Source organism: Anomaloglossus baeobatrachus, chromosome 11 (genome assembly GCF_048569485.1).
Source record: "Anomaloglossus baeobatrachus isolate aAnoBae1 chromosome 11, aAnoBae1.hap1, whole genome shotgun sequence".
In the NCBI taxonomy this organism is placed as follows: Eukaryota; Metazoa; Chordata; class Amphibia; order Anura; family Aromobatidae; genus Anomaloglossus; species Anomaloglossus baeobatrachus.
The window spans coordinates 106,209,162-106,236,693 of NC_134363.1; the positions used below are offsets into that span (position 1 = coordinate 106,209,162).

The 27,532-nt window shown below is 44.8% G+C and overlaps 1 protein-coding gene across 1 annotated transcript in view; it reads right to left on the reverse strand.

Moving 5' to 3' along the window:
- Nucleotides 1-27,532, reverse strand: part of LOC142257246 (NXPE family member 1-like) — a 332,584-nt gene that overhangs the window by 141,987 nt on the left and 163,065 nt on the right. Inside the window, exon 5 of the mRNA XM_075329401.1 lies at nucleotides 5,693-5,911. Coding sequence (XP_075185516.1) covers nucleotides 5,693-5,911 — 219 coding nt within the window. The remainder of the gene's footprint in view (nucleotides 1-5,692; nucleotides 5,912-27,532) is intronic.

Here is a 27,532-nt window from a genome sequence, read left to right on the forward strand (position 1 = left end):
TGGTAGGAGCTGGGGTTGCTGTTCTGTATGTGTGCCTGGTGTGATAGTGCCCGCTTGTGTATACTGAGCCATAAAGGGAATCGGCCCAGCTCTGCCCGACAGGCTATGTTTGAGGTGCTGCGATGGACTTGGAGGAGATATTTGCAGAACTCCAGATGGAAGACTTCAGTTGGGCTGGAATCCCACTTTGTTTGGTCTGGATAGGTCACTAGGCCTCATACCTCGCTGCCATACAGAAAGTATAGGGGTGATGACGCTGTCGAATATCTTGAGCCAGACTCTCACCGGTGGTTTGAGGTGGTACAGTTGTCTTCTGATAGCATAAAAGGTTCTGCATGCTTTCCCTTTCAGGGTCTCTGCTGCTTGCTTAAGGCTCCCAGTTTGGCTTAGCTCCAGACCGAGGTAGGTATAGCTGCTGGTCTTCTCCAGCATGGTGCCATATAGTGTGAGGGAGAGAGTAGAGGTTTCGTTATACTTCCTCTTTTGAAACACCATGACTTTGGTCTTCTTTTGGTTGATGGGCAAAGCCCATGTGGTGCTGAATGTTTCTAGCACAGCCAGACTATCTTTGAGGCCTTTCTCGGATGGGGAAAGCAGCAGGAGGTCATCTGTGTACAGCAGGAACTTCACCTCTCGGTCATGCAAGCTGACACCTGGGGCGGGGGAAGATTCCAAGGCTGAGGCCAGTCCATTTATGTAGATATTGAATAGAGTTGGGCTCAGGCTGCAGCCCTGTCTTACCCCGCGGCACTGCCGGAAGAAGGCCGTCCTCTTTCCATTAACCTTCACGCTGCATCGGTTCTCCGAGTATGAGCTCTTGATCACGTCGTAGGTTTTGCCACCTATTCCACTCTCCAGGAGTTTAAGGACCATTCCAGAGGACATCAGATGATGACCGGATCTGTTTTGCATCTTTTTAGGTTTAGGAAAGTATAATGATGTATTTTATATGATTATCAGTCACGGCCTACCATAACATGAATCCACATTATTATATTGTTGAACATACAACATGAGTAATGTAAAATTGATTATTATTATTTTCATCATTATTATTGACATTAATCCACTACCGCCAAAGAAGGAAAGAAGATCTATTATCTTAATGATGTATTAATTTATTTTGATGGTTTCATTAATAATAATTTACCCGCCTCAAGGGGGAATTGTAAAAACATTAAAATGTATACATCTAGTTATCAAACCCTTTATAATAGGACATATTGACTCTGACAGTCCTGTCTATATTGGAGGGCATAATTTATTGATAACAGTATTTATAGACAGTAATATAAGGTATCTGTATTAAATATAGATATATGCTGACATTGAATATATATAGACTATTTGGAACCTTCCAGAGGGTTACATCATGCATTCAGAAGAATCTCCCTATATGGTTTTGGACAGCTGCATATATAACATGACACATGGTGGGAGGGGGACTCTGGCTCAGGGAGTCAATCTACACATGTCGAAGCTGCTGGGAGCCTGATCTATCCATCCATCCATCCAAGATGAAGTAACACATGCTGTCAGGCCTACAGCATATCACGCTTGCCTATCCATTCAGCAACCAGAGAAAGATGAATGAAGACTTCTATTGATTTAGTTAAAGAAATGGACTATTATTGAACTCCTCACGTAAGCGAACAAAGAATACTATTTTTTCCTTTCTGTAACTGAACTGTAACTGAATTTTTTGGAAACCATTCTACTCAATATAAAATGCATCTATTTATTTTTACATTTTTGATGTTTGTCTTTCATGTGCCTTATCACGCATTTGAAGAAAAATGTATTTAAGGGATATATTTTTAACAATGCAAATAACCATTTTAAATTTACAACTGTGGGACAATTGATGCCGCTTAAGTGGTTTCTGTGTCCAATTTTTTTAAAAAAAAATATAGATTCTAGTTGGAATCCCCTTGCTGTGTTGTACATGATTTTAGAATGGCATGACATGCCTAAGGCCCCCTTTCACACATCCGTGAAAATCACGCATGTGTTTCACGGACGTGTCAAAGGTGCATTTTCCCCTCTGTGTGCGTTTATGGCACTACGTGTATTCTCCGTGTGTTATATTAACACACGGAGAACGAGAAGTTTCAACTCACCTGTCCCTGGCTTTGCTGTCCGTGGTGCTGATGCTCATCTCTAATAAGGTGTCCTTCATATTTATTATGCAGCCCTATAGGCCTCCATGTACCATGCAGCCAGCCCCCCCAGGCCTCCATGTATCATGCAGCCAGGCCTCCATGTATCATGCAGCCAGCCCCCCCAGGCCTCCATGTATCATGCAGCCAGCCTCCCCAGGCCTCCATGTATCATGCAGCCAGCCCCCCAGGCCTCCATGTATTATGCAACCAGCCCCCCCAGGCCTCCATGTATTATGCAACCAGCCCCCCCATGCCTCCATGTATCATGCAGCCAGCCCCTCCAGGCCTCCATGTATCATGCAGCCACCCCCCCAGGCATTGATGTATCATGCAGCTAGCCCCCCAGGCCTCCATGTATCATGCAGCCAGCCCCCCAGGCCTCCATGTATCATGCAGCCAGCCCCCCCAGGCCTCCATGTATCATACAGCCAGCCCCTCCAGGTCTCCATGTATCATGCAGCCACCCCCCCCAGGCCTCCATGTATTATGCAGCCAGCCCCCCCCCAGGTCTCCATTTATCATGCAGCAAGCCCCCCAGGCCTCCATGTATCATGCAGCCAGCCCCCCAGGCTTCCATGTGTCATGCAGCCAGCCCCCAGGCCTCCATGCTTCATGCAGCACCCCAGGCCTCAGGCCACCATGTACTCACTGATTTCTAAAAAATAAAAAACAACAAGTACTCACCTCCTCCTCCTTCCACCACTGCTTCGTCCTCACCTCTCTCCACGTTCCCCCGCTACTCTGGTTGGCATCCTCCAGTACTGCGCTGTGTGCTCTCAGCACAGCAGTCGCATAGGAGTGACATCACCGCACAGGCACGGGGGGAGAATGATGATGCATGGAGCAGTGCCGGCCTCTCGATGCTTTATCATTGTTGTGTGCAATGACAGGGGCCTGGTGTCAGTGGTGGCGGCACCGGGTCATATAGCAGCTGCGTGGTCTGTGACAGAATAGCGCAGCTCCTCTCTCACAGAAAGAAGCTAGGTGCTGGTCTGCAGGGCGGCCTCGGGCCCCTAACCTCCCGGGCCCGGTCGCAATGGTGACCCCTGCGACCGCGGTAGTTACGTCCCTGTCTGATTTGACTTTTTACTCTAATTCACGTGGAAAGGCTCATTAAATAGTCAATATTTGCTACTCCTCAATAGGTGGCACTAGAGTCCTATTTCTCTTCCTCTCTTTGCATATTTAATTTCCCAGAGGATCATTGCATAATTCTCCTTATAAAGCCAAAAGTTAAAACCAGCTCACCTGCAAGACGTGCACGGATCAGAAAAAAACCCAAACAGGGAACAAACAAAAATGAAAAGGATCCAGCACTGAACATGAACTCATTTAATGCATATTAAAAATACAAACTGTGAACATGGAGCAGCCAGACAAAAAACACACCTGGTTCTGGTTTACATGTCTCCAGGAACAACCTCTTAATCATCATGGTTATGATTAAAAGGTTGTTCCTCGAAACATGTAAACCAGATCCAGGTGTGTTTTTTGTCTGTCTGCTTCATGTTCACAGTTTGTATTTTTAATATGCATTAAATGAGTTCATTTTCAGTGCTGGATTATTTTCCTTTTTGACCTTTTTGATAATTCTCCTTAGGCCAGTTTAGCACTCTCCACAAGAAGAAATGTTTCCTCTTAGACACCATATGTAGGATGAAAGTCATGAATTGCAACAAGCTGTGTAGGAGCTTAAAACTGGGTGATGAACAATGAAAGCTAATGTGGAATGCAGTTTAATGTTTCAGGTCATACTGTACATCATAGTAAGACTAAGCACAACAAGACTCCAGGTAACTATGCTGCATCAGCAAGGTCTCTCCCAGACAAAGATGTCAAAGCAAACTGGGGTTTCAAGATGAGCTGTTCAAGCTCTTTTGAAGAAGTACCAAGAAATTGGAAATATTAAGGACTGTAGACACCATGGTTGGTCAAGGAAAATCAATGCAGCAGATAAAAGACACATCATTCCTACTTCACTTCGAAATGCAGCTCAGAACTGGCAATGGGACCAAGGTACATTAATCTACCATTCACAGACGTCTGGTCAGAAATGGTCTTCATAGAGGGATTGCGATCCAGAAGTCAAACCTTCATCATGGAAACAACCAAACAACTCAACGATACACAAAAAAACATATTTCAAACATGATGTGTCAAATTGTGAAATAACTGGTTGACAAAAAAAGGAGTTTGTTCATAGAAGGCTGAAGAGCAGTACAATAATGCATATCTGCACTGCAGCCAACAGTGGAGAATGATGGCAGGTCCTTGAATGTGTGGGGCATTTCAGGAAATAGAGTTGGAGATTTAGTCAGGACTAATGGTGTCCTCAGTGTTGAGATTTATTTGCAGATAATTGTCCATCATGCAATACCACCATTCAGATTGATTGTAACTTTATTCAACGTCTTTGCTTCTGTCGGGGAATACACAAAGAGACAGAAGGATTTGTGCAAGCTACATCCACAGAAGATCTGTGGTAAATCCTCCAAGATGTTTGGAACAATCTCCTGCTGAGTTCCTTTAAAAACTGGGCAAACATACCTAGCAGAATTGATGTTCTTTGAAAGCAAATAGTGGTTGCACAAAAAATTGATTTTAGATTTTTATTTTGTTCATTAATATTGTAATTTGTTAATTTAAAAATAAAACACTTCCGCGTTTTATAAAATTCTTACTTTGCAACATTTTTTCAGAAATTAAATGTATAACCTGTAGAGATCCTCAATATATAGCAGTCCCCAATGAGATACTGTGACATAACGTACAAAAAATAAGGACTTGATATAGTATAAAATAATCAATCTTTATTTAAATACAAGAATAAAAAAATCATTGACAGCATATACAGTTAACCCTATCACGGGGCACAGGGGATTCAAACACATCAGAAAACTAAACCGTGAAAAACAGGTTTCATATCAGATATAGTAAGACAAACCAAAAGTAACTATAATAATGCACAAGACCCAATATTATACATACACATAGTTAGGCAATCACTGCTATCACTGCGGAAATATAGAAAATAGTTGGCATTCAATTGTAACTGCATAAAAGTACAGGCATAAATGTTATCATTGATCTGATGACCCAGATATCACACATTCCATATGTAACACCCCATCTCTATACACAAAGTGCCTAGTGCAAGGTTGAGTCCCAAAAATAGTGCTTCAAATAATCATACCTGTTGCCATAGGTAAAGATGTAGCAGTGGGTCCTTTGAAATGCCCACCTCGACGTGCGTTTCACCACAGCATCAGTTTCGTCAGGAAATGTGTGTCTTGGATCCCCTGTGCCCCATGATAGAGTTAACTGTACATGTTGTGAATGATTTTTTTATTCTTGTATTTAAATATTGATCATTTTTATACTATCTAAATTCCTTGTTTTTCCAAACATGCCTAAAGCTTTTGCACAATACTAGATGTAATTAAAATATGTAAATTATAGCCAGCCAGTTATGTGATTGTATCTGTTCAATATGAGAAATACCTGATTTTTTTTTCTCTTTTTGTACTCACTTTTTAGTTTGTTTTCAAAATATGTCATCCACTGATGCATAGTAGAATCTCCAAACATGTAAAAGAACTTTCCTTGCATACATGTGTTTAGTTCCTCCACAGTGTGATAGGTTTGCATATTGCATGTTTTTGGATACCATAAATTATTCATAACATATCCACTGGGATACTCTAAGCTTATTCCAGTTTTACAGGTGGCTTCTGTTTTTGAACTGGATTCTAAAAAAAAACAAAGAAACAAACAAAACAACATTACATCTAAATATGGCGGCTTATGTAATCTTTTTATTTGATAAAACATTCAATAGATACTCAAAAGGAAGTTGCAACATAGTAATAATAGTACATTATAACAAATAAGAATTACATAATATATTAACTAATAATTGATAAAGGTAGCAAATACTATTACCAATAAAATATATAATGTAATATATAAAGCTGAGTGTATGTGTGTATGTATGTATGTATGTTCGCTAAAGGAATCCGCACCGTCACATTTACAATCACGAAATTTTGCACAGACACCCCATGGGACTCACGGAATGTCATAGACTATGTGTGGACGGGAAAATTTAACCCCGCGCTTTACAGTTACTCTCCAAAAAACCTGCCTCCATTAAAGTCAATGGAGCTGCGATCTATTAGGTTATTAATAGGAGCTGTGATTGGTTGCTATAGGAACAAAATAAATTGTTAGTATAAGAAGCTTATGTGTGAGGTAATAAGATGTCGGTGGGGAGATGGATAGAGAGAGACAGAAAGAGACAGAGAGAGAGACAGACAGTCAAAGAAACAGACAGAGGCAGACAGACAAAGAGAGAGAGACAGACACACAGGGAAAGAGACAGGCAGACAGGGAATAGGACAAGCAGAGAGACAGACAGAGACAGACAGGGAAAGAGACAGAGACAGGCAGGGAAAGAGACAGGCAGAGAGACAAAGACTGACAGGGAAACAGACAGCTAGACAGGGAAAGAGACAGGGAAAGAGACAGAGACAAGGAAAGAGACAGGGAAGGAAAAAGACAGAGACAAGGAAAGAGACAAGGAAAGAGACAGAGACAAGTAACTAGACAGGGAAAGAGACAAAGACAAGTAAAGAGACAGACAAGTAAAGAGACAGGGAAAGGGACAGAGACAAGTAAAAAGACAGGGAAAGAGACAGAGACAGACGGGGAAAGAGACAGATGGGGAAAGAGACAGACGAGGAAAGAGAGACAGGGAAAGAGACAGAGAGGGAAAAGAGACAAACAGGAAAAGAGACAGACGTGGAATGAGACAGACGTGAACGAGACAGACCTGGAACAAAACAGACCTGGAACGAGACAGACGGGGAAAGAGACAGATGAGGAACGAGACAGACGAGGAACGAGACAGACGAGGAAAGAGAGACAGGGAAAGAGAAAGACAGGGAAAGAGACAGACGGTAAAAGAGACAGACGGGGAACGAGACAGAGGAGGAAAGAGACAGACGGGGAATGAGACAGACGGGGAAAGAGACAGACGGGGAAAGAGACAGATGGGGAAAGAGACAGACGGGGAAAGAGACAGACAGGAAAAGAGACAGATGGGGAAAGAGACAGACGGGGAAAGAGACAGACGGGGAACGAGACAGACAGGGAACGAGACAGACCTGGAACGAGACAGACCTGGAATGAGACAGACCTGGAAAGAGACAGACGGGGAAAGAGACAGACGAGGAAAGAGACAGACGGGGAAAGAGACAGACGGGGAAAGAGACAGACAGGGAAAGAGACAGACCTGGAATGAGACAGACCTGGAATGAGACAGACCTGGAATGAAACAGACCTGGAATGAGACAGACGAGAAATGAGACAGACTTGGAAAGAGACAGACCTGGAAAGAGACTGACAGACAGAGACAGACACAGAAATAGAGACAGACAGAGAGACTGATACAGACAGACAGACACAGACAGACAGACAGAAACTCGAAGAGAGACAGCAAGACAGTTACTATCCTGGGCAATGCCCGGGTACTACAGCTAGTAATAGATAAAAATAAATACTAATAGTAAATTAGGGTAATAAAAAATAATAATAAGAATGATGCTGGAAATTAATAAAATACATATATTCATAATCTAATAATTAGTACCAATAAATAATTCTTAATATAAATTAATATACGGTCATATGAAAAAGTTTGGGCACCCCTTTTAATGTTAACCTTTTTTCTTTATAACAAATTGGGTTTTTGCAACAGCCATTTCAGTTTCCTATATCTAATAACTGATGGACTGAGTAATATTTCTGGATTGAAATGAGGTTTATTGTACTAACAGAAAATGTGCAATCCGCATTTAAACAAAATTTGACTGGTGCAAAAGTATGGGCACCTCAACATCAAAGTGACATTAATATTTTGTAGATCCTCCTTTTGCAAAAATCACAGCCTCTAGTCGCTTCCTGTAGCTTTTAATGAGTTACTGGATCCTGGATGAAGGTATATTTGACCATTCCTGTTTACAAAACAATTCCAGTTCAGTTAAGTTTGATGGTCGCCGAGCATGGACAGCACGCTTCAAATCATCCCACAGATTTTCAATGATATTCAGGTCTGGGGACTGGGATGGCCATTCCAGAACATTGTAATTGTTCCTCTGCATGAATGCCTGAGTAGAATTGGAGCGGTGTTTTGGATCATTGTCTTGCTGAAATATGCATCCTCTGCGTAACTTCAACTTCGTCACTGATTCTTGCACATTATTGTCAAGAATCTGCTGATACTGAGTTGAATCCATGCGACCCTCAACTTTAACAAGATTCCCGGTGCCAGCATTGGCCACACAGCCCCAAAGCATGATGGAACCTCCACCAAATCTTACTGTGGGTAGCAAGTGCTTTTCTTTGAATGCCGTGTTTTTTTGCGTCCATGCATAACGCCTTTTTGTATTACCAAACAACTCAATCTTTGTTTCATCAGTCCACAGGACCTTCTTCCCAAGTGTAACTGGCTTGTCCAAATGTGCTTTTGCATACCTCAGGCGACTCTGTTTGTGGCGTGCTTGCAGAATCGGCTTCTTTCGCATCACTCTCCCATACAGCTTCTCCTTGTGCAACGTGCGCTGTATTGTTGACCGATGCACATTGACACCATCTGCAGCAAGATGATGCTGCACTTCTTTGGAGGTAGTCTGTGGATTGTCCTTGACTGTTCTCACCGTTCTTCTTCTCTGCCTTTCTGATATTTTTCTTGGCCTGCCACTTCTGGGCTTAACAAGAACTGTACCTGTGTTCTTCCATTTCCTTACTATGTTCATCACAGTGGAAACTGACAGTTTAAATCTCTGAGACAACTTTTTGTATCCTTCCACCTGAACAACTATGTTGAATAATCTTTGTTTTCAGATCATTTGAGTGTTGTTTTGAGGAGCCCATGATGCCACTCTTCATTGGAGATTCAAATAGGAGAACAACTTGCAAGTGGCCACCTTAAATACCTTTTCTCATGATTGGATATACTTGCCTATGAAGTTCAAAGCTCAATGAGGTTACAAAACCAATTTAGTGCTTTAGTAAGTCAGTAAAAAGTAGTTAGGAGTGTTCAAATCAACAAATTGATAAGGGCGCCCATACTTTTTCACCGGGCAAATTTTGTTTAAATGCGGATTGCACATTTTCTGTTAGTACAATAAACCTCATTTCAATGCAGAAATATTACTCAGTCCATCAGTTATTAGATATATGAAACTGAAATAGCTGTTGCAAAAACCCAAATTGTTATAAAGAAAAAAGGTTCACACTAATAGGGGTGCCCAAACTTTTTTATATGACTGTATAAAGCTGAGTGTATGTGTGTATGTATTTATGTGTGTGTGTGTGTGTGTGTGTGTGTATGTATGTCCATTAAAGGAATCCGTACCGTCGCATTTACAATCACAAAATTTTGCACAGTCACCCCATGTGACTCAGGGAATGTCATAGACTATGTTTAGATGGGAAAATTTAACCCTGCGCTTTACAGTTACTTTCCAAAAAACCTGCCTCCATTAAAGTTAATGGAGCTGAGAGCTATTAGGTTATTAATAGGAGCTGTGATTGGTTACGAAAGGGACAAAATAAATTGTTAGTATAAGAAGCTTATGTGTGAGATAATAACATGGTGGGAAGATGGATAGAGAGAGACAGAAAAAGACAGAGAAAGAGAGACAGACAGTCAAAGACACAGGCAAAGGCAGACAGACAGAGACAGACAGACAAGGAAAGAGACAGGCAGAGAGAGAAAGAGAGAGACAGAGAGACAGACAGGGAAAGAGACAGGCAGACAGGCAAAGAGACAGGCAGACAGGAAAAGAGACAGGCAGAGAGACAGACAGAGACAGACTGTAAGGTTCTCTGACTTTTTGCCTTGTTTTGTCATTTTGCTTTAATCTGTTTTTTCTTCATAGGCCATCTTGCTTCCTATTCTGTTGCCCTCACTTTTGCCCTCAGTCAATATGGATTCCTCAGCTTCTATGTTCCCGCCCTGTTCCCTGCCAATTACCTGCTTAAGCCATCTCAGCTGATGGACCAGTGCTTCTGAATACTGTTTGTAGCCTGCCTGTAACCTGATCTCCTGAAGTCTTTGGAAGAACATATCTTTTGGCTATGGAAGAACATACAGTTAGGTCCAGAAATATTTGGACAGTGACACAAGTTTTGTTATTTTAGCTGTTTACAAAAACATGTTCAGAAATACAATTATATATATAAATGGGCTGAAAGTGCACACTCCCAGCTGCAATATGAGAGTTTTCACATCCAAATCGGAGAAAGGGTTTAGGAATCATAGCTCTGTAATGCATAGCCTCCTCTTTTTCAAGGGACCAAAAGTAATTGGACAAGGGACTCTAAGGGCTGCAATTAACTCTGAAGGCGTCTCCCTCGTTAACCTGTAATCAATGAAGTAGTTAAAAGGTCTGGGGTTGATTACAGGTGTGTGGTTTTGCATTTGGAAGCTGTTGCTATGACCAGACAACATGCGGTCTAAGGAACTCTCAATTGAGGTGAAGCAGAACATCCTGAGGCTGAAAAAAAAGAAAAAATCCATCAGAGAGATAACAGACATGCTTGGAGTAGCAAAATCAACAGTCGGGTACATTCTGAGAAAAAAGGAATTGACTGGTGAGCTTGGGAACTCAAAAAGGCCTGGGCGTCCACGGATGACAACAGTGGTGGATGATCGCCGCATACTTTCTTTGGTGAAGAAGAACCCGTTCACAACATCAACTGAAGTCCAGAACACTCTCAGTGAAGTAGGTGTATCTGTCTCTAAGTCAACAGTAAAGAGAAGACTCCATGAAAGTAAATACAAAGGGTTCACATCTAGATGCAAACCATTCATCAATTCCAAAAATAGACAGGCCAGGGTTAAATTTGCTGAAAAACACCTCATGAAGCCAGCTCAGTTCTGGAAAAGTATTCTATGGACAGATGAGACAAAGATCAACCTGTACCAGAATGATGGGAAGAAAAAAGTTTGGAGAAGAAAGGGAACAGCACATGATCCAAGGCACACCACATCCTCTGTAAAACATGGTGGAGGCAACGTGATGGCATGGGCATGCATGGCTTTCAATGGCACTGGGTCACTTGTGTTTATTGATGACATAACAGCAGACAAGAGTAGCCGGATGAATTCTGAAGTGTACCGGGATATACTTTCAGCCCAGATTCAGCCAAATGCCACAAAGTTGATCGGACGGCGCTTCATAGTACAGATGGACAATGACCCCAAGCATACAGCCAAAGCTACCCAGGAGTTCATGAGTGCAAAAAAGTGGAACATTCTGCAATGGCCAAGTCAATCACCAGATCTTAACCCAATTGAGCATGCATTTCACTTGCTCAAATCCAGACTTAAGACGGAAAGACCCACAAACAAGCAAGACCTGAAGGCTGCGGCTGTAAAGGCCTGGCAAAGCATTAAGAAGGAGGAAACCCAGCGATTGGTGATGTCCATGGGTTCCAGACTTAAGGCAGTGATTGCCTCCAAAGGATTCACAACAAAATATTGAAAATAAAAATATTTTGTTTGGGTTTGGTTTATTTGTCCAATTACTTTTGACCTCCTAAAATGTGGAGTGTTTGTAAAGAAATGTGTACAATTCCTACAATTTCTGTCAGATATTTTTGTTCAAACCTTCAAATTAAAAGTTACAATCTGCACTTGAATTCTGTTGTAGAGGTTTCATTTCAAATCCAATGTGGTGGCATGCAGAGCCCAACTCGCGAAACTTGTGTCACTGTCCAAATATTTCTGGACCTAACTGTACTTATGAAGTTATGGAAGAACATACTTTTCTGCCATCCTCTGTTTTGGATCCTTGGAACTCGTGTCCACACAGGAACCCTTCTGCTCTGCCATGGATGTTTTCAAGTACAGTAAGAGAGACTGAATTATACTTTGACACTTCTGCTGAACTTTGAGGATCCATTCCTGATTAATTTGTTCCCAGCCTCTGCACCCTGCAACTGTTTAACCCTTCATGTTTTGTGCACTTACTTGTATGAAGTAATACAAGAACTGTTTAGCAAACCTGTGTCTGTGTTTCCCTTGTACCCTTGCACTAGACTCTATACAAACAGTATTTAACACCTTACACAGACAGGGAAAGAGACAGAAAGAGACAGGCAGGGAAAGAGACAGACAGAGACAGACGAGGAAAGAGACAGGCAGAGAGACACAGAGACAGACTGGGAAAGAGACAGCCAGACAGGGAAAGAGACAGGGAAAGAGACAGAGACAAGGAAAGAAACAAGGAAAGAGACAGAGACAAGTAAAGAGTCAGACACGTAAAAAGACAGGGAAAGAGACAGAGACAGACGTGGAACGAGACAGACGGGGAACGAGACAGACGTGGAACGAGACAGACGGGGAACGAGACAGACGGGGAACGAGACAGACGGGGAACGAGACAGACGGGGAACGAGACAGACGGGGAACGAGACAGATGGGGAACGAGACAGGCATAGACATAGAGATTCAGAAGTCAAGAATAGAGTCTGCAGGGTCTGGGAATATGGAAGCCCGTGTTAGCAATCTGCGTGAAGTGACAGACACAATTCTTACTGAGATACAGGCTTTAAAGACCAGCTGTGCAAGTCTGCAGGATCCTAATGAACACAATCTGCAGGTTTTTGGACAAACCATTCGTGATTTACGGGCCCGGATTGAGGCCCTAGAGGGGTGACTCCAAGCACCATCTTCACCCCCGGTTTCTGAAATCCCCAAGTTGTCACCATTACACTTTGGCGGTGAACGGGAAAAATTCAGGGGATTTATTAACCAATGCAAACTGTTTTTTGCTGCTCATGCATCACAGTTCCTTAGTGAGCGATCGAGAGGGTTAACAATAATCATGCTGCTCACCAACAAGGCTCTTGCATGGGCTAATCCCCTGATTGAGACTGATGATGATTGTTTGAATAATCTGAATGATTTAATTCAGCCATGGGTCAGGTGTTTGATGACCTGAACCGAGGTGCTACAGTAGAAGCAGCCATGTTGACTTTGCGTCAAGGTAAACGTTCTGTAGCAGAGTATGCCTTGGAGTTCAGAAGATAGGCCCTCGACACCACTTGGGATAGCTCCACCAAGAAGTCTGTCTTCCGGAAAGGATTGTCTTCTGTGATGAACTTGCTCATGCAGATCCTCCCTCTGCCTTGGGAGATTTCATCAATTTCTCCATTCGGATCAATGTCCGTCTTACTGAGCGCAGACAGGAGAGAGTATCTGAAAATTACCGTATTAACAATTTCTTTCCTTCTTCTCCAGTTAAGGAGTCTCTTGGTAGGAGAACTCGAGACCCTGAACCTGAACCCATGCAGGTGGACTCTCTACAGAGACGGGTCAGTGATGCACGCAGGGAACATCGACTGAAGGAAAATTTATGTTTCTATTGCGGTAAGTCAGGGCATTTCCTTACAAACTGCCCCAGCCGATCCCGTAAGACTACCGCAGCTGTCGTACACTGTGAATGCTGTGAAAGGAGATCTGTAATATCTGAATCATGGGCTCCAGAGATTAGCAGCTATAGACATTGATTATTATTGACTTGAACTCCGTTATTTCTGACTCAGATTCCTACATCAATGCTGCCGTTTTTCAGGTTTCCTCAGAAGTGTCTCAGCCGAGTTGTAAGAAGAACAATTCTCATATATTTCTCTCCATCAAGCTCTGGGTTAACACAGTCAGGGTGTCTAGCTCTGCTATGATTGATTCCGGAGCAAGCGGCAATTTTATGGACATTTCCTTTGCCCAGAAACATGGGATATGTGGCGCCCTGGACTAGCCAGGTCGTCACAGGTAACACACACACACCCCCACCCCCACTAGACAGTAACATTAGCCAAACACAAAACCCTTGTTGCCTCCCTCCAGGGTCTGATGTCCACACCAGGTGGGGTAGAGCCAAGTGGTTGGCCCCACCCACCGAGGAGTTCACAGGCCTGGAGGCGGGAAAAGCAGTCAGTTAGTTTTTGGAGGAGTTCAGTCCAGGAGGTGGACGTGAGAGGAGTAAAGTGGCGAGTGTCTGAGTTTGTGGCCCAGGCACTGACAATAAGGTTGGCAGACGGTGGTGGCCATCTGCAGGAGTGGTGAATCAACGCGGAACCGTAGGACCGGGGTCGGGCGGTGGCCCGTCGGTACCGACCGGGGAGTGAAGTGAAGCCAGCACACATAGGCAGGGCCATCGGACCCCGACTAGGCTTCGAGTCGCCGTCAACAGTCAAATCCGAGTGTGACAGGAACCCCAGGGGTTTCCTAACAGCCAAAGACTCGGTAGAAGGCAACCGTCCACACCGTGAGGGTATACAGCTACCGCCTAAGGCTAGAGACCCAAGGGCCAGCACCTGCAGGCAAACGGGCTCCTCCGGCATCCATACACCGGGGAGCGGACTACCGTTGGGGACCCATCGTAGTCAAACAGGACACAAAGGTGCAGGGAAAGACAGCCGCCATCACCTGTCCGGGGAGAGACACTGCAGCCGGCTGCGGGACCCGTCCATTCAGACGTTTGGTTTACCGTGGACTTTGTGCATCTCTTACTGAGTGAGTACACCCGTGCCATCCGGCACGGCGCCGCGCTGTCCCTGCAACCCTGCACCTCACCAACCCTTCCTCCCCGTCACACCACCGGGCCCCGGGACCACCGACCCCTACCCACGGAGGGGGAAAACAACATCCCAGCTGCTCCCTAGCATCGCTCCCGGGATCCCCGTCACCAGCAGCGGTGGTGCCCATCTTCACCACGACCCGTGGGTGGCGTCACGGACTAAATCCCCAAACAAACCAACCACCCTTTTCACTCACGGGCGAGGAGCGCCGCTCGAGTCCCCGGATCCGGCCCACCGCTCGAGCCACCGAGCAGCAGCCGCAGCAGCGCCGGACCCGAGCGTTAGCGAGCGCAGCGGCGGCGTCCTCCTCGCCCGCGACAGATACATTCTGTGAAGAAGACTACTCCTGTACAGATGGAGACTGTGGATAGTTCACTGTTAACCTCTGGACCAGTGGATCAGGAGATAGAGCCCCTGAAGGTTCTCCTGGGTAACAATCATCAAGAGAGACAGTCTTTTATGCTAATCTCTTCTCCCCATTTTCCCATCATCCTAGGATTGCCATGGCTGCAGGCTCAGAACCTTACAATAAACTGGGAAACCAAGGAGCTGCATTTTCCAGAGAAGCAGAAGCAGATAAGTCCTGGGGTTTCAGTCTGTTCAGCCCCTAAGGGCGGCTTTGCACGTTGCGACATTGCACGTGCGATGTCGGTGGGGTCAAATCGAAATTGACGCACATCCGGCGTCACTTTCGACATCGTACTGTGTAAATGCTAGATGATACAATGAACGAGCGCAAAAACGTCGTTATCGTATTATCGTTGCATTCACCGAAATTTCCATAATGCCGGTGCCGCGACAGGTACGATGCTGTTCCTTGTTCCTGCGGCAGCACACATCGCTGTGTATGAAGCCGCAGGAGCAAGGAACATCTCCTTACCTGCCGCCGGCGGCTATGCGGAACGACGGAGGTGGGCGGGATGTTTACATCCTGCTCATCTCCGCCCCTCCGCCGCTATTGGCTGCCTGCCGTGTGATGTCGCTATGACGCCGCACAACCTGCCCCCTTAGGAAGGAGGCGGGTCGCCGGCCAGAGCGATGGTCGCAGGGCAGGTGAGTGCATGTGAAGCTGGCGTAGCGATAATTTTCGCTACGCCAGCTATCACACGTTATCGTACCTGCGACGGGGGCGGGGACTATCGCGTGCGACATCGCAGCATCGGCTTGCGATGTCACAATGTGCAAAGCCCGCCTAAGATACCCACACCAGTCTCCGAGCTACCAGCCATATACTGTGAGTATGCGGATGTGTGTGATAAGCGGAACGCTGACCAGCTTCCCCCCCTACCGTCCCTATGACTGTCCAATTGAACTTTTACCTGGTGCTGAGATACCCTTTGGCAAAATTTACCCCTGGCTGGACCAGAGTTAAAAGCATTGAAGGACTATATAGATGAAAATTTAGCCAAGGGCTTCATTCGCCACTCTTCATCTCCTGCAGGCGCACCCATCTTTTTTGTGAAAAAGAAAGAAGGCTCTCTTAGGCCCTGCATAGACTATCGGGAGCTCAATAAGGTCACAATTAGAGATGAGCGAACCGGTCCCGGTTCGGCTCGAGGCCGGTTCGCCGAACGGGGGTCCCGTTCGAGTTCGGTTCGTCGAACGTTCGACGAACCAAACTCGAACGTATAGGCTATAATGGGAGGCAATAACAAACACATAAAAAATGCATTATAAATGTACACAAACAGTTAATAAACATTGCCATAACACTTACCGGTCCTCTCGATCCCTTCAGCACTCTGTCTCCTGCCGCTATTCCATCCGATGATCGCTGAATCCTCCCGGTGACCTGCACTGCCAGCAGAGATGCAGGACCTATCGTGACGTCAAAATAGCCATGTGACCAGTCACGTGTCTATTATCTCATTGGCTACAGACTGGTCACATGACTATGACACGTCATGTAGGACCTGCGAGTGCATCTCTCCGGTACACGGTGCACATATGTGTATCGCCGTGTACCGGCGACATGCTCTAGCACACGGTCGACTCCCCGTTCCGTTGGGGACTGGCTGACACAGCCGGTCATTAACGGAGATCACCGTTGCCATAGCAACGCAGTTAGCGGTGACGTCACCGCTAACCGCGGCTCCGAGAGCACCGTTGCTATGGTAACGCGTCTGTCAGCGTTACCGCTGTTACCGCTGACAGCCAGCACTGATCACTCACGGAGTGAAGGCTGCACGCTGCTTCCCGATTGTAGTGATGATTGTACTGAGGATGAGGTTCCCCAGCCCCAAGTGATGAGCTGGTGAATCTCATCCTCACTACAATCGTCACTACTACTACACTAGTAAGGATTGTAGTGAGGATGAGATGCCCCAGCCCATGATGGGCTGGTGAACCTCATCCTCACTACAATCATCACTACTACTACACTAGAAAGAAAGAAGACAGAAGAGCAGGATCGTGGAGGGCTGACAGGGGGTAATAAAGATGGAGTCTCTAATGTGTCTGTGTATTCATTTCTATTAAAGTATTTTTTCTCTGTGTGGTTTTTTTTTAACCCTTTATTGGAGATTCTTAATGGCCGGGTCAAACGTGCCTGACATTAAGAATCTCTGGCTTAATACTGGCTAGTAAAACAAAGCCAGTATTAACTCATGATTACCCAACAAGCCACCCGGCTCCAGGGCTGTTGGAAGAGTTGGATACAGCGCCAGATGATGGCGCTTCTAAGAGAGCGCCATTTTCTGGGACGGCTGCGGACTGAAATCCGCAGTAGAGGCGCCCAGAAACCTCGGGCTAACCTGTGCTGCGGATTCCAATCCCCAGCTGCCTAGTTGTACCCGGCTGGACACAAAAATGGGGCGAAGCCCACGTCATTTGTTTTTTAATTATTTCATGAAATAAGTGAAATAATTAAAAAAAAAACGGGCTTCCCTATATTTTTGGTTCCCAGCCGGGTACAAATAGGCAACTGGGGGTTGGAGGCAGCCCGTGGCTGCCAGCTGTACCTGGCTAGCATACAAAAATATGGCGAAGCCCACGTCATTTTTTTGGTGGGCAAAAAAATTCTGCATACAGTCCTGGATGGAGTATGCTGAGCCTTGTAGTTCTGCAGCTGCTGTCTGCTCTTCTCCATACAGACAGCAGCTGCAGAACTACAAGGCTCAGCATACTCCATCCAGGACTGTATGCAGAAGTTTTTTGCCCCCTGAAAAAATTATGTGGGCTTCGCCATATTTTTGTATGCTAGCCAGGTACAGCAGGCAGGTACGGCTGCCCCCAACCCCCAGTTGCCTATTTGTACCCGGCTGGGAACCAAAAATAAAGGAAAGCCCTTTTTTTATTATTTCATGAATTTCATGAAATAATTAGAAAACAAATGACGTAGGCTTCGCCCCATTTTTGTGTCCAGCCAGGTACAACTAGGCAGCTGGGGATTGGAATCCGCACCACAGGTTGGCCCGAGCTTTCTGGGCCCCACTGCTGCGAATTGCAGTCTGCAGCCGCCTCAGAAAATGGCATTTTCATAGAAGCGCCATCTTCTGGAGCTGTATCCAACTCTTCCAGCACCTGCCTGCTATACCTGGCTAGCATACAAAAATATGGCAAAGCTCACGTCCTTTTTTTGTAGTTTTTTGGCAAAAAAATTAAAAAAATGCTTCCCTGGATTTTCCATTGCCAGTGAAGGTAACACCAAGCAGTGGGGGTTAGCAGCCAGTAGCTGCTTGGATTACCCTCAGCTAGCAATACAAAAAATGCAGCGGGAACCCATATATATTTTTTTAATTATTTATTTAAATAACTAAAAATAAAATGGGCTTCCCTGTATTTTGATTGCTGGACATCACAGTGCTGTAAAAATAAATCTTTAAAAAAATGACGTAGCGCTCCGCGGTATTTTTGATTCTCAGCGCAGATAAAGCAGACAGCTATGGGTTGCCACCCCCATCTGCCTGCCGTTACCTTGGTTGGCAATCAAAATACAGGGAAGCCCATTAATTTTTTCTATTTAAAAAATAGTTAAAAAAAATGACGTTGGGTCCCCCCATTTTTGATAGCCAGCTAGGGTAAAGCAGACGGCTGTAGCCTGAAAACCACAGCTGGCAGCTTTACCGTGGTTGGGGATCTAATGTGGAGGTCCCCTCAGACTCTTTTTTATAATTATTTTTTAAATATTAATAATTACACAATAAAAGTAGGGTCCCCCCCAAATTGGATCACCAGCCAAGGTAAAGCGGACAGCTGTGGTCTGGTAGTCTCAGGGTGGGAAGGTCCATAGTTATTGGGCCTTCACAGCCTAAAAATAGCAGGCCGCAGGCACCCCAGACGTGGCGCATCCACTAGATGCGCCAATCCTGGCGCTTCACCCCAGCTCATCCCATGCCCTGGTGCAGTGGCAAACGGGGTAATAAATCGGGTTGATACTAGCTGTAAAGTCACCTGAGATCAAGCCCAGCAGTTTGTGATGTCATGGCGTCTATTAGATACCCAACATCATAAACTGTCAGTACTAACAAAAACAAAAAATCGACAAAAGAAATTTATTTGAAAAAACAGTCCCCAAAACATTTCCTCTTTCACCAATTTATTGTAAGAAAAAAAATAAAGGGGTCCCACGACGAGTCTGGACCGTCTAGAATATGGGGGGGAGACACTCAGGGAACGTATCCCCCATTTTCTAGGAGTGCGGATCCTTCATGTGAGGAGTGTGGGTGCAATGAATCTGCACTCACTCTCCCCGGGTCCACAGCAGCAGAGTCCATGTCGTAATGGTTGCTACCAAAGCTGCAATGCCCTGCTCATGAGGTAAGGGCATGCCTAATCAGGAGAACTACTGTAGAGGAAGCTCTGCTCACTGGTATATAGGTGCTCAGAGGTAATAATAGATAAAATTAGTGAGTAACCTCGGCACTCTAAATCTCCCAGACTAAGTCAGTAAGTCACAATGGATAGTAATGCAAAATCACTCTTTATTGGTCCGTATTAAGAAATTTTTTTTTCATAAGCATATATGTTATTGTCCAAAACAAGTTACAAATGACGTTTCGGCCTGAGCCTTCGTCAGATTGGACTTATCTGCATGTAATCATGAAAAATGACAATAATCAGTATCACATAAGAGTGAGAGAACAATAACATAAACTCGAACAATGTAGAGGTACAATTGGGATGCCGCAAAAAAATTGCAACACAGCAAGAAATGAAACACATGATACAAATGTCATAATACAGTACAAGGACAATATAGTAATGACAAATATGGGGTCAGAGTAGGCTTAGACAGCTCTGGTACGAAAGAGATGTCAATCATAAAGTAACATGTGCAGTAGGTGTAGAGCTACAGTATGCATGGCAGAGCTAATGGGTAGACCGACCATAGAAAAAGAACGGAGAAAAAGTGGAGAAAAAGTGGAGAAAAAAATGGAGAAAAAGTGGAGAAAAAGTGGAGAAAAAGTGGAGAATAAGTGGAGAATAAGTGGAGAAAAAGTGGAGAAAAAGTGGAGAAAAAGTGGAGAAAAAGTGGAGAAAAAGTGGAGAAAAAAATGGAGAAAAAGTGGAGAATAAGTGGAGAAAAAGTGGAGAAAAAGTGGAGAAAAAGTGGAGAAAAAAATGGAGAAAAAGTGGAGAAAAAGTGGAGAAAAAGTGGAGAAAAAAATGGAGAAAAAGTGGAGAAAAAGTGGAGAAAAAGTGGAGAATAAATGGAGAAAAAGTGGAGAAAAAAATGGAGAAAAAGTGGAGAAAAAGTGGAGAAAAAGTGGAGAATAAGTGGAGAATAAGTGGAGAAAAAGTGGAGAAAAAGTGGAGAAAAAAATGGAGAAAAAGTGGAGAATAAGTGGAGAAAAAGTGGAGAAAAAGTGGAGAAAAAGTGGAGAAAAAGTGGAGAAAAAAATGGAGAAAAAGTGGAGAAAAAGTGGAGAAAAAGTGGAGAAAAAAATGGAGAAAAAGTGGGGAAAAAGTGGAGAATAAATGGAGAAAAAGTGGAGAAAAAAATGGAGAAAAAGTGGAGAATAAGTGGAGAAAAAGTGGAGAAAAAGTGGAGAAAGACTGGAGAAAAAGTGGAGAATAAGTGGAGAAAAAAAATGGAGAAAAAGTGGAGAATAAGTGGAGAAAAAGTGGAGAAAAAAATGGAGAAAAAGTGGAGAAAAAAATGGAGAAAAAGTGGAGAAAAAGTGGAGAAAAAGTGGAGAAAAAGTGGAGAATAAGTGGAGAAAAAGTGGAGAAAAAGTGGAGAAAAAGTGGAGAGAAAAAGTGGAGAAAAAGTGGAGAAAAAGTGGAGAATAAATGGAGAAAAAGTGGAGAAAAAAATGGAGAAAAAGTGGAGAAAAAGTGGAGAATAAGTGGAGAAAAAGTGGAGAAAAAGTGGAGAAAAAGTGGAGAATAAGTGGAGAAAAAAAATGGAGAAAAAGTGGAGAATAAGTGGAGAATAAGTGGAGAATAAGTGGAGAAAAAGTGGAGAAAAAGTGGAGAAAAAGTGGAGAAAAAGTGGAGAAAAAGTGGAGAAAAAAATGGAGAAAAAAGTGGAGAATAAGTGAAGAAAAAGTGGAGAAAAAGTGGAGAAAAAGTGGAGAAAAAGTGGAGAAAAAGTGGAGAAAAAAATGGAGAAAAAGTGGAGAAAAAGTGGAGAAAAAGTGGAGAAAAAGTGGAGAAAAAAATGGAGAAAAAGTGGAGAAAAAGTGGAGAATAAATGGAGAAAAAGTGGAGAAAAAGTGGAGAAAAAAATGGAGAAAAAGGGGAGAAAAAGTGGAGAAAAAGTGGAGAAAAAAATGTAGAAAAAGTGGAGAAAAAATGGAGAAAAAGTGGAGAAAAAATGGAGAAAAAGTGGAGCACCCTTTGGTGCCTTTCATGTGGCACTAAAGGGTGCTTAGCTTTGTATTTAGCCAAAAAAATGAAAAAAAAAATGACGTAGGGTTCCCCCTAGTTTTGTAGCCAGCTAGGGTAAAGCAGACGGCTGCAGCCTGCAGACCACAGCTAGCAACCTCACCTTGGCTGGTAATCCAAAACTGAGGGCACCCCACGCTGTTATTTTAAATTAAATAAATAATTAAAAAAAAAAAAAACACGTAGGGGTCCCCCAAAATTGGTTCACCAGCCAAGGTAAAGCAGACAGCTGGGGCCTGATATTCTCAGACTAGGGAGGTCAATGGTTATTGGACTCTCCCCAGCCTAAAAATAGCAGGCCGCAGCCGCCCCAGAAGTGGCGCATCCATTAGATGCGCCAATCCTGGTGCTTCGCCCCAGCTCATCCCGCGCCCTGGTGCGGTGGCAAACGGGGTAATATATGGGGTTAATACCAGATGTGTAATGTCACCTGGCATCAAGCCCTGGGGTTGGTGAGGTCAGGCATCTATCAGATACCCGACATCACCAACCCAGTCAGTGATAAAAAAAAATAGACGACAACCACATTTTTATTTGAAAAAACACTCCCCAATACATTCCCTCTTTAACCAATTTATTAGAATGAAAAACAAATACAGGTCTGCTGTAATCCAAGGGGTTGCCATGACGATCCACACTGTCCCAGTCAATGAAGAGCAGGATGTTCCCCATTGGCTGGGAGAGCAGTGCAGTGACCTGAGCTAACATCAATGGGTCAGCCCAGGTCACTGCAGGGGGATGACAAGTGCTGCTGTCAGCGAGGTACATTACCTGCGCTGATCTCCAGCACACTGACAGCCCCTGTCACTGAGTTCAGTGACCAGCGCCTTCACAGCCAAATATCGCGAGAGGCCCGTGACGTCACCGCTAGTCAGTCTCGGGTCGGAAGCGAGAGGTGATGTGACAAGCGGCGGCCATGGAGGACAGTGACAGCGCTGAGGTCGGGATGGCGGGACTTCATCACCGCAGGTAAGCCGAGCGGGACCATGTGTGTGTGTGTGTGTGTGTGTGTGTGTGTGTGTGTGTGTGTATGTATGTGTACATGCCGCGTGCAGGAGGGGGCGGAGCGAGCTGAGCGGGGAAGTGTGGGCTTCCTGCACGTAACTAAGATAAACATCGGGTTACTAACCAAAGCGCTTTGCTTGGATACCCGATGTTTATCTTGGTTACCAGCTTGTGGCAGGCTGCCAGCGATGGCTCCTGCACACTGTAGCTGTAAAAAGCCCTGCTTTTTGCTGCTAGAACCGTTCTCGAACGTATCTAGAACTATCGAGCTTTTGCAAAAAGCTCGAGTTCTAGTTCGATCTCGAACAGCCCCCAAAATCACTCGAGCTTAGAACTGGAGAACCGCGAACCGCGAACCGCGCTCAACTCTAGTCACAATCAGAAACCGCTACCCACTGCCTTTGATCCCTGAATTATTAGAAAGAGTTCGGCATGCAAAGATTTTTTCTAACTTGGATCTCCATGGGGCCTATAATTTGGTCTGCATTAGACCTGGGGATGAATGGAAGACTGCATTCAGGTCACGCTATGGACATTTTGAATATCTAGTTATGCCGTTCGGCCTGTATAACGCCCCAGCTACCTTTCAACATCTAGTTAATGATATCTTCAGGGATCTCTTGGATACATTTGTGGTGATTTATCTAGACGATATTTTAATCTTTTCTAACTCCACAGATGAACATCATAGACATGTGAGGATGGTATTGGAGCGCCTTCGACAGAACCATCTTTATATCAAACTGGAAAAGTGTGAATTCCATCGGACCGAGATTCAATTTTTGGGGTACGTAATGTCTTCACAGGGAATAAGCATGGATGAAAGCAAGACTCAAGTCATCAAAGACTGGCCAGCTCCCAAGAATGTAAAGGAGGTTCAGCGCTTCATCGGGTTTGCCAATTTCTATCGGCGTTTTATCAGGAACTTTTCTGAGGTAGTGTCACCTATCACACAACTTACCCGTAAGAAGTCTACTTTCACCTGGACGCCTCAAGCCCAAGAAGCGGTTTCGCTTTTGAAGAATAAATTCACCTCAGCGCCTATCTTAGTGCATCCTAACCCTGACCTTGCCTTCATAGTAGAGGTGGATGCCTCGGACTGCGCCATCGGTGCCATACTCTCACAGAGGACAGGTGAGGATAATGTTTTACATCCCTGTGCTTTCTTTTCCCAGCGGTTGTCTTCAGCGGAAAGAAACGATGACGTAGGAAATAGAGAATTGCTGGCCATTATTGCTGCCTTCAAGGAATGGAGACACCTTCTTCAGGGAGCGGCACAGCAGATAATCGTCCTGACTGGTCACCGCAATCTGGAATTTATCAGGTCGGCCAAATGCTTGACTCCACGCCAGGCTCATTGGAGCCTTTTCTTAAATCAATTTAGTTTTGTAGTTTCCTAAAGACCTGGGTCACGCAATGGGAAGGCTGATGCACTGTCTAGGATCTTTTCGACTGACACCATTCCATTCACGCCTCCTAAGACAATTCTTCCCGATTCCAGATTCCTGGGAGTGATTCATAATCAAGACTTACTCAATGACATCAAGGAGGCATATCATTCAGATTCCTTGCTAGCAAATCCATCTGATGAAGTAAGTCTGGTCTTCAAAAATGGTGTGTGGTTTCAAGGGCAACGTACAGTATGTACATACCTGAGGCAGTCAGATTGAGAGTACTGCAACTCGTTCATGATTCAAAAATGGCTGGATACAGAGAAATTCTAAAGACTCAAGAGTTCCTTTCTCGTTTCTTTTGGTGGCCCACTTACAGAAGAGACGTTCAAAATTACGTTACTTCATGTGAAGTCTGTGCGAGATTCAAGACTCCATGTTCTTCACCTACAGGTCTATTACAGCCCCTACCTATTCCATCCCGTCCATGGGGTTCCATTGCAATGGACTTTATTGTAGAATTGCCAACCTCCCAAGGGAAGAACACCATTTTGGTGGTGGTGGACCGTTTAACGAAAGCAGCTCATTTTATCCCCTGTGTCAGCTTACCCACTGCAAAACAGACATCTGACCTAATTATTCAAAATGTGTTCCGTCTGCATGGAGTACCAGATGAGGTTATTCCTGATCGAGGGGTGCAATTCACTTCAAAGTTCTGGCAGAATTTTTGTAAGGCATTAGACATCAAAGTTAATCTTTCTTCTGCCTTTCACCCTCAGACAAATGGACAAACTGAGCGGACCAACCAGACCTTGGAACAGTATCTCCGCTATTTTATCTGCCATCTACAAGATGACTGGGTGGATCTACTCCCACTGGCTGAGCTTTCATATAACAACTCTCAGAGTGCCTCCACTAAACAGTCTCCTTTTTATGCTAATCTGGGCAATCACCCTAATATTCTTCCTCGCCGTCCCATAGATTCTCCCTTACCAGCTGTGGCTAACAGAATCTCTTCGCTACAGCAGAATCTTGATTTTCTAAAGGAGAACCTGGGATCGGTTCAAGAGAGGTATAAGAAAGCAGCTGATAAGTTTCGTAAGCCTGCACCAGCCTTCAAGGTAGGAGAACCAGAAACCTTAAGTTGAGAATTCCATCATCTAAGTTGGGACAAAAGTATGTTGGACCCTACAAGATCACTAAGATTGTAAGTGCTGTGGCTTGTCGTCGTCAACTGCCCAGAACTATGAGAATCCATCCTGTGTTTCACGTTTCTCTCCTAAAGGCCGCAGTACCTAATACATTTCCTGGACGTTCTCCTTCCCCTCCTGATCCAGTCTTAATTGATGGTCAGGAAGAATTTGTAGTGGAGAAAATCCTGGACTCAAGGTTGCACAGAAATCAGCTACAGTACCTGATTAAGTGGCAGGGCTACTCATCGGAAGACAACTCTTGGGAACCAGTCGACAATCTCAATGCTCCCCGCTTACTCCACCAGTTCCATCGGAGATACCCAGACAAGCCTGGTCTGGGGTCGTCCAGTGGCCGTCCCTAAGGGGGGAGTAATGCGAGGTTCTCTGACTTTTTGCCTGGTTTTGTCATTTTGCTTTAATCTGTTTTTTCTTCATAGGCCATCTTGCTTCCTGTTCTGTTACCCTCACTTTTGCCCTCAGTCAATATGGATTCCTCAGCTTCTATGTTCCCGCCCTGTTCCCTGCCAATTACCTGCTTAAGCCATCTCAGCTGATGGACCAGTGCTTCTGAATCCTGTTTGCAGCCTGCCTGTAACCTGATCTCCTGAAGTCTTTGGAAGAAATACTTTTCTGCCATCCTCTGTTTTGGATCCCTGGAACTCGTGTCCACACAGGAACTCGTCTGCTCTGCCATGGACGTTTACAAGTACAGTAAGTGAGACTGAATTATACTTTGACACTTCTGCTGAACTTTGAGGATCCATTCCTGATTAATTTGTTCCCAGCCTCTGCACCCTGCAACTGTTTAACCCTTCATGTTTTGTGCACTTACTTGTATGAAGTAATACAAGAACTGTTTAGCAAACCTGTGTCTGTGTTTCCCTTGTATCCTTGCACTAGACTCTATACAAACAGTATTTAACACCTTACACAGACAGGGAAAGAGACAGAGAGAGACAGGCAGGGAAAGAGACAGACAGAGACAGACGAGGAAAGAGACAGGCAGAGAGACACAGAGACAGACCGGGAAAGAGACAGCCAGACAGGGAAAGAGACAGGGAAAGAGACAGAGACAAGGAAAGAGACAAGGAAAGAGACAAGGAAAGAGACAGAGACAAGTAAAGAGTCAGACAAGTAAAAAGACAGGGAAAGAGACAGAGACAGACGTGGAACGAGACAGACGTGGAACGAGACAGACATGGAACGAGACAGACGTGGAACGAGACAGAAGTGGAACGAGACAGAAGTGGAACGAGACAGACGGGGAACGAGACAGGCATAGAGATAGAGAGAAAGCAGACAGAGATAGACACAGACAGACAGAAACATAGACCCAAACAGACAGACAGCCGTGGATAGAGGCACACATGGAGAGAGACAGACGCACAGACACACAGAGACAGACAGAGACAAAAAAATAGAGACTGAGAGAAAGACAAAGAGAGAGTTACTATCCTGGGCAACACCCGGGTACTACAGCTAGTATTGCTAATAACATTGTTAATTTTTATTATAATAAGTAGGATCATTTCCTGAAAAACTAATACCAACAGCAACTTCTAATTCACAGCAAGATCATACATAAGCCATTTCCTATACATGCCATATTGTGCCGCCCCCACGTCAGAAGCCTGCCGCTGCTGCTCGGATATGGATCCGCGGTAGCTTGATGGGTCTCCGGACCCGGGGGTCGGGGTCGCGCAGCCACTCGGAATAAAAGGGGGCTATTTACAGGGGATTGTATGGACAGTTCGTGACGCCACCCGTGGTGCGTGGTAAGATGGAGTACCACTGCTGCAATGGGGAGTACCTGGTGGCGATGGTGTGGGCAGCCAGATGTTTAACTCCTCCACGGGTAGGGGGATTCCCCGGGACTCGGTGAAGGTGATAGGGAGGTGCCGTTGGGATGATCAGGGTTCACAAAAGTACTCACTCAGTCCAATAACGCTGACACTTACAACCGTGGTAAACCAAAGTTCTTGATATCGCTGCAGCAGGGAGGGAGCACGTCTGGATCCTGTGCCCGTTGGTGTTGCTTGTTAGCCTGTGGCCTTTTCCGTGGCACCTTACTTCTAACTTGTCTCTTTAGCATAGAACTATCGGGTCCCGCTCACCAGTGTGGCTAACTGGATGAGCCTGCTCTCAGGGTTCACGCTTGGGATTTTCTGGACTATGTATTGGGAAAGTCCTATTCCCCTCGTTGCGCAAGCACCCTGATTTTGGAGCGGGTGGAGAATGGATCTTGAAGGCTCCGTCCTTGTCAGGTAAATTGCCAGGACGCCTGAAGCTCCTTCCTGAC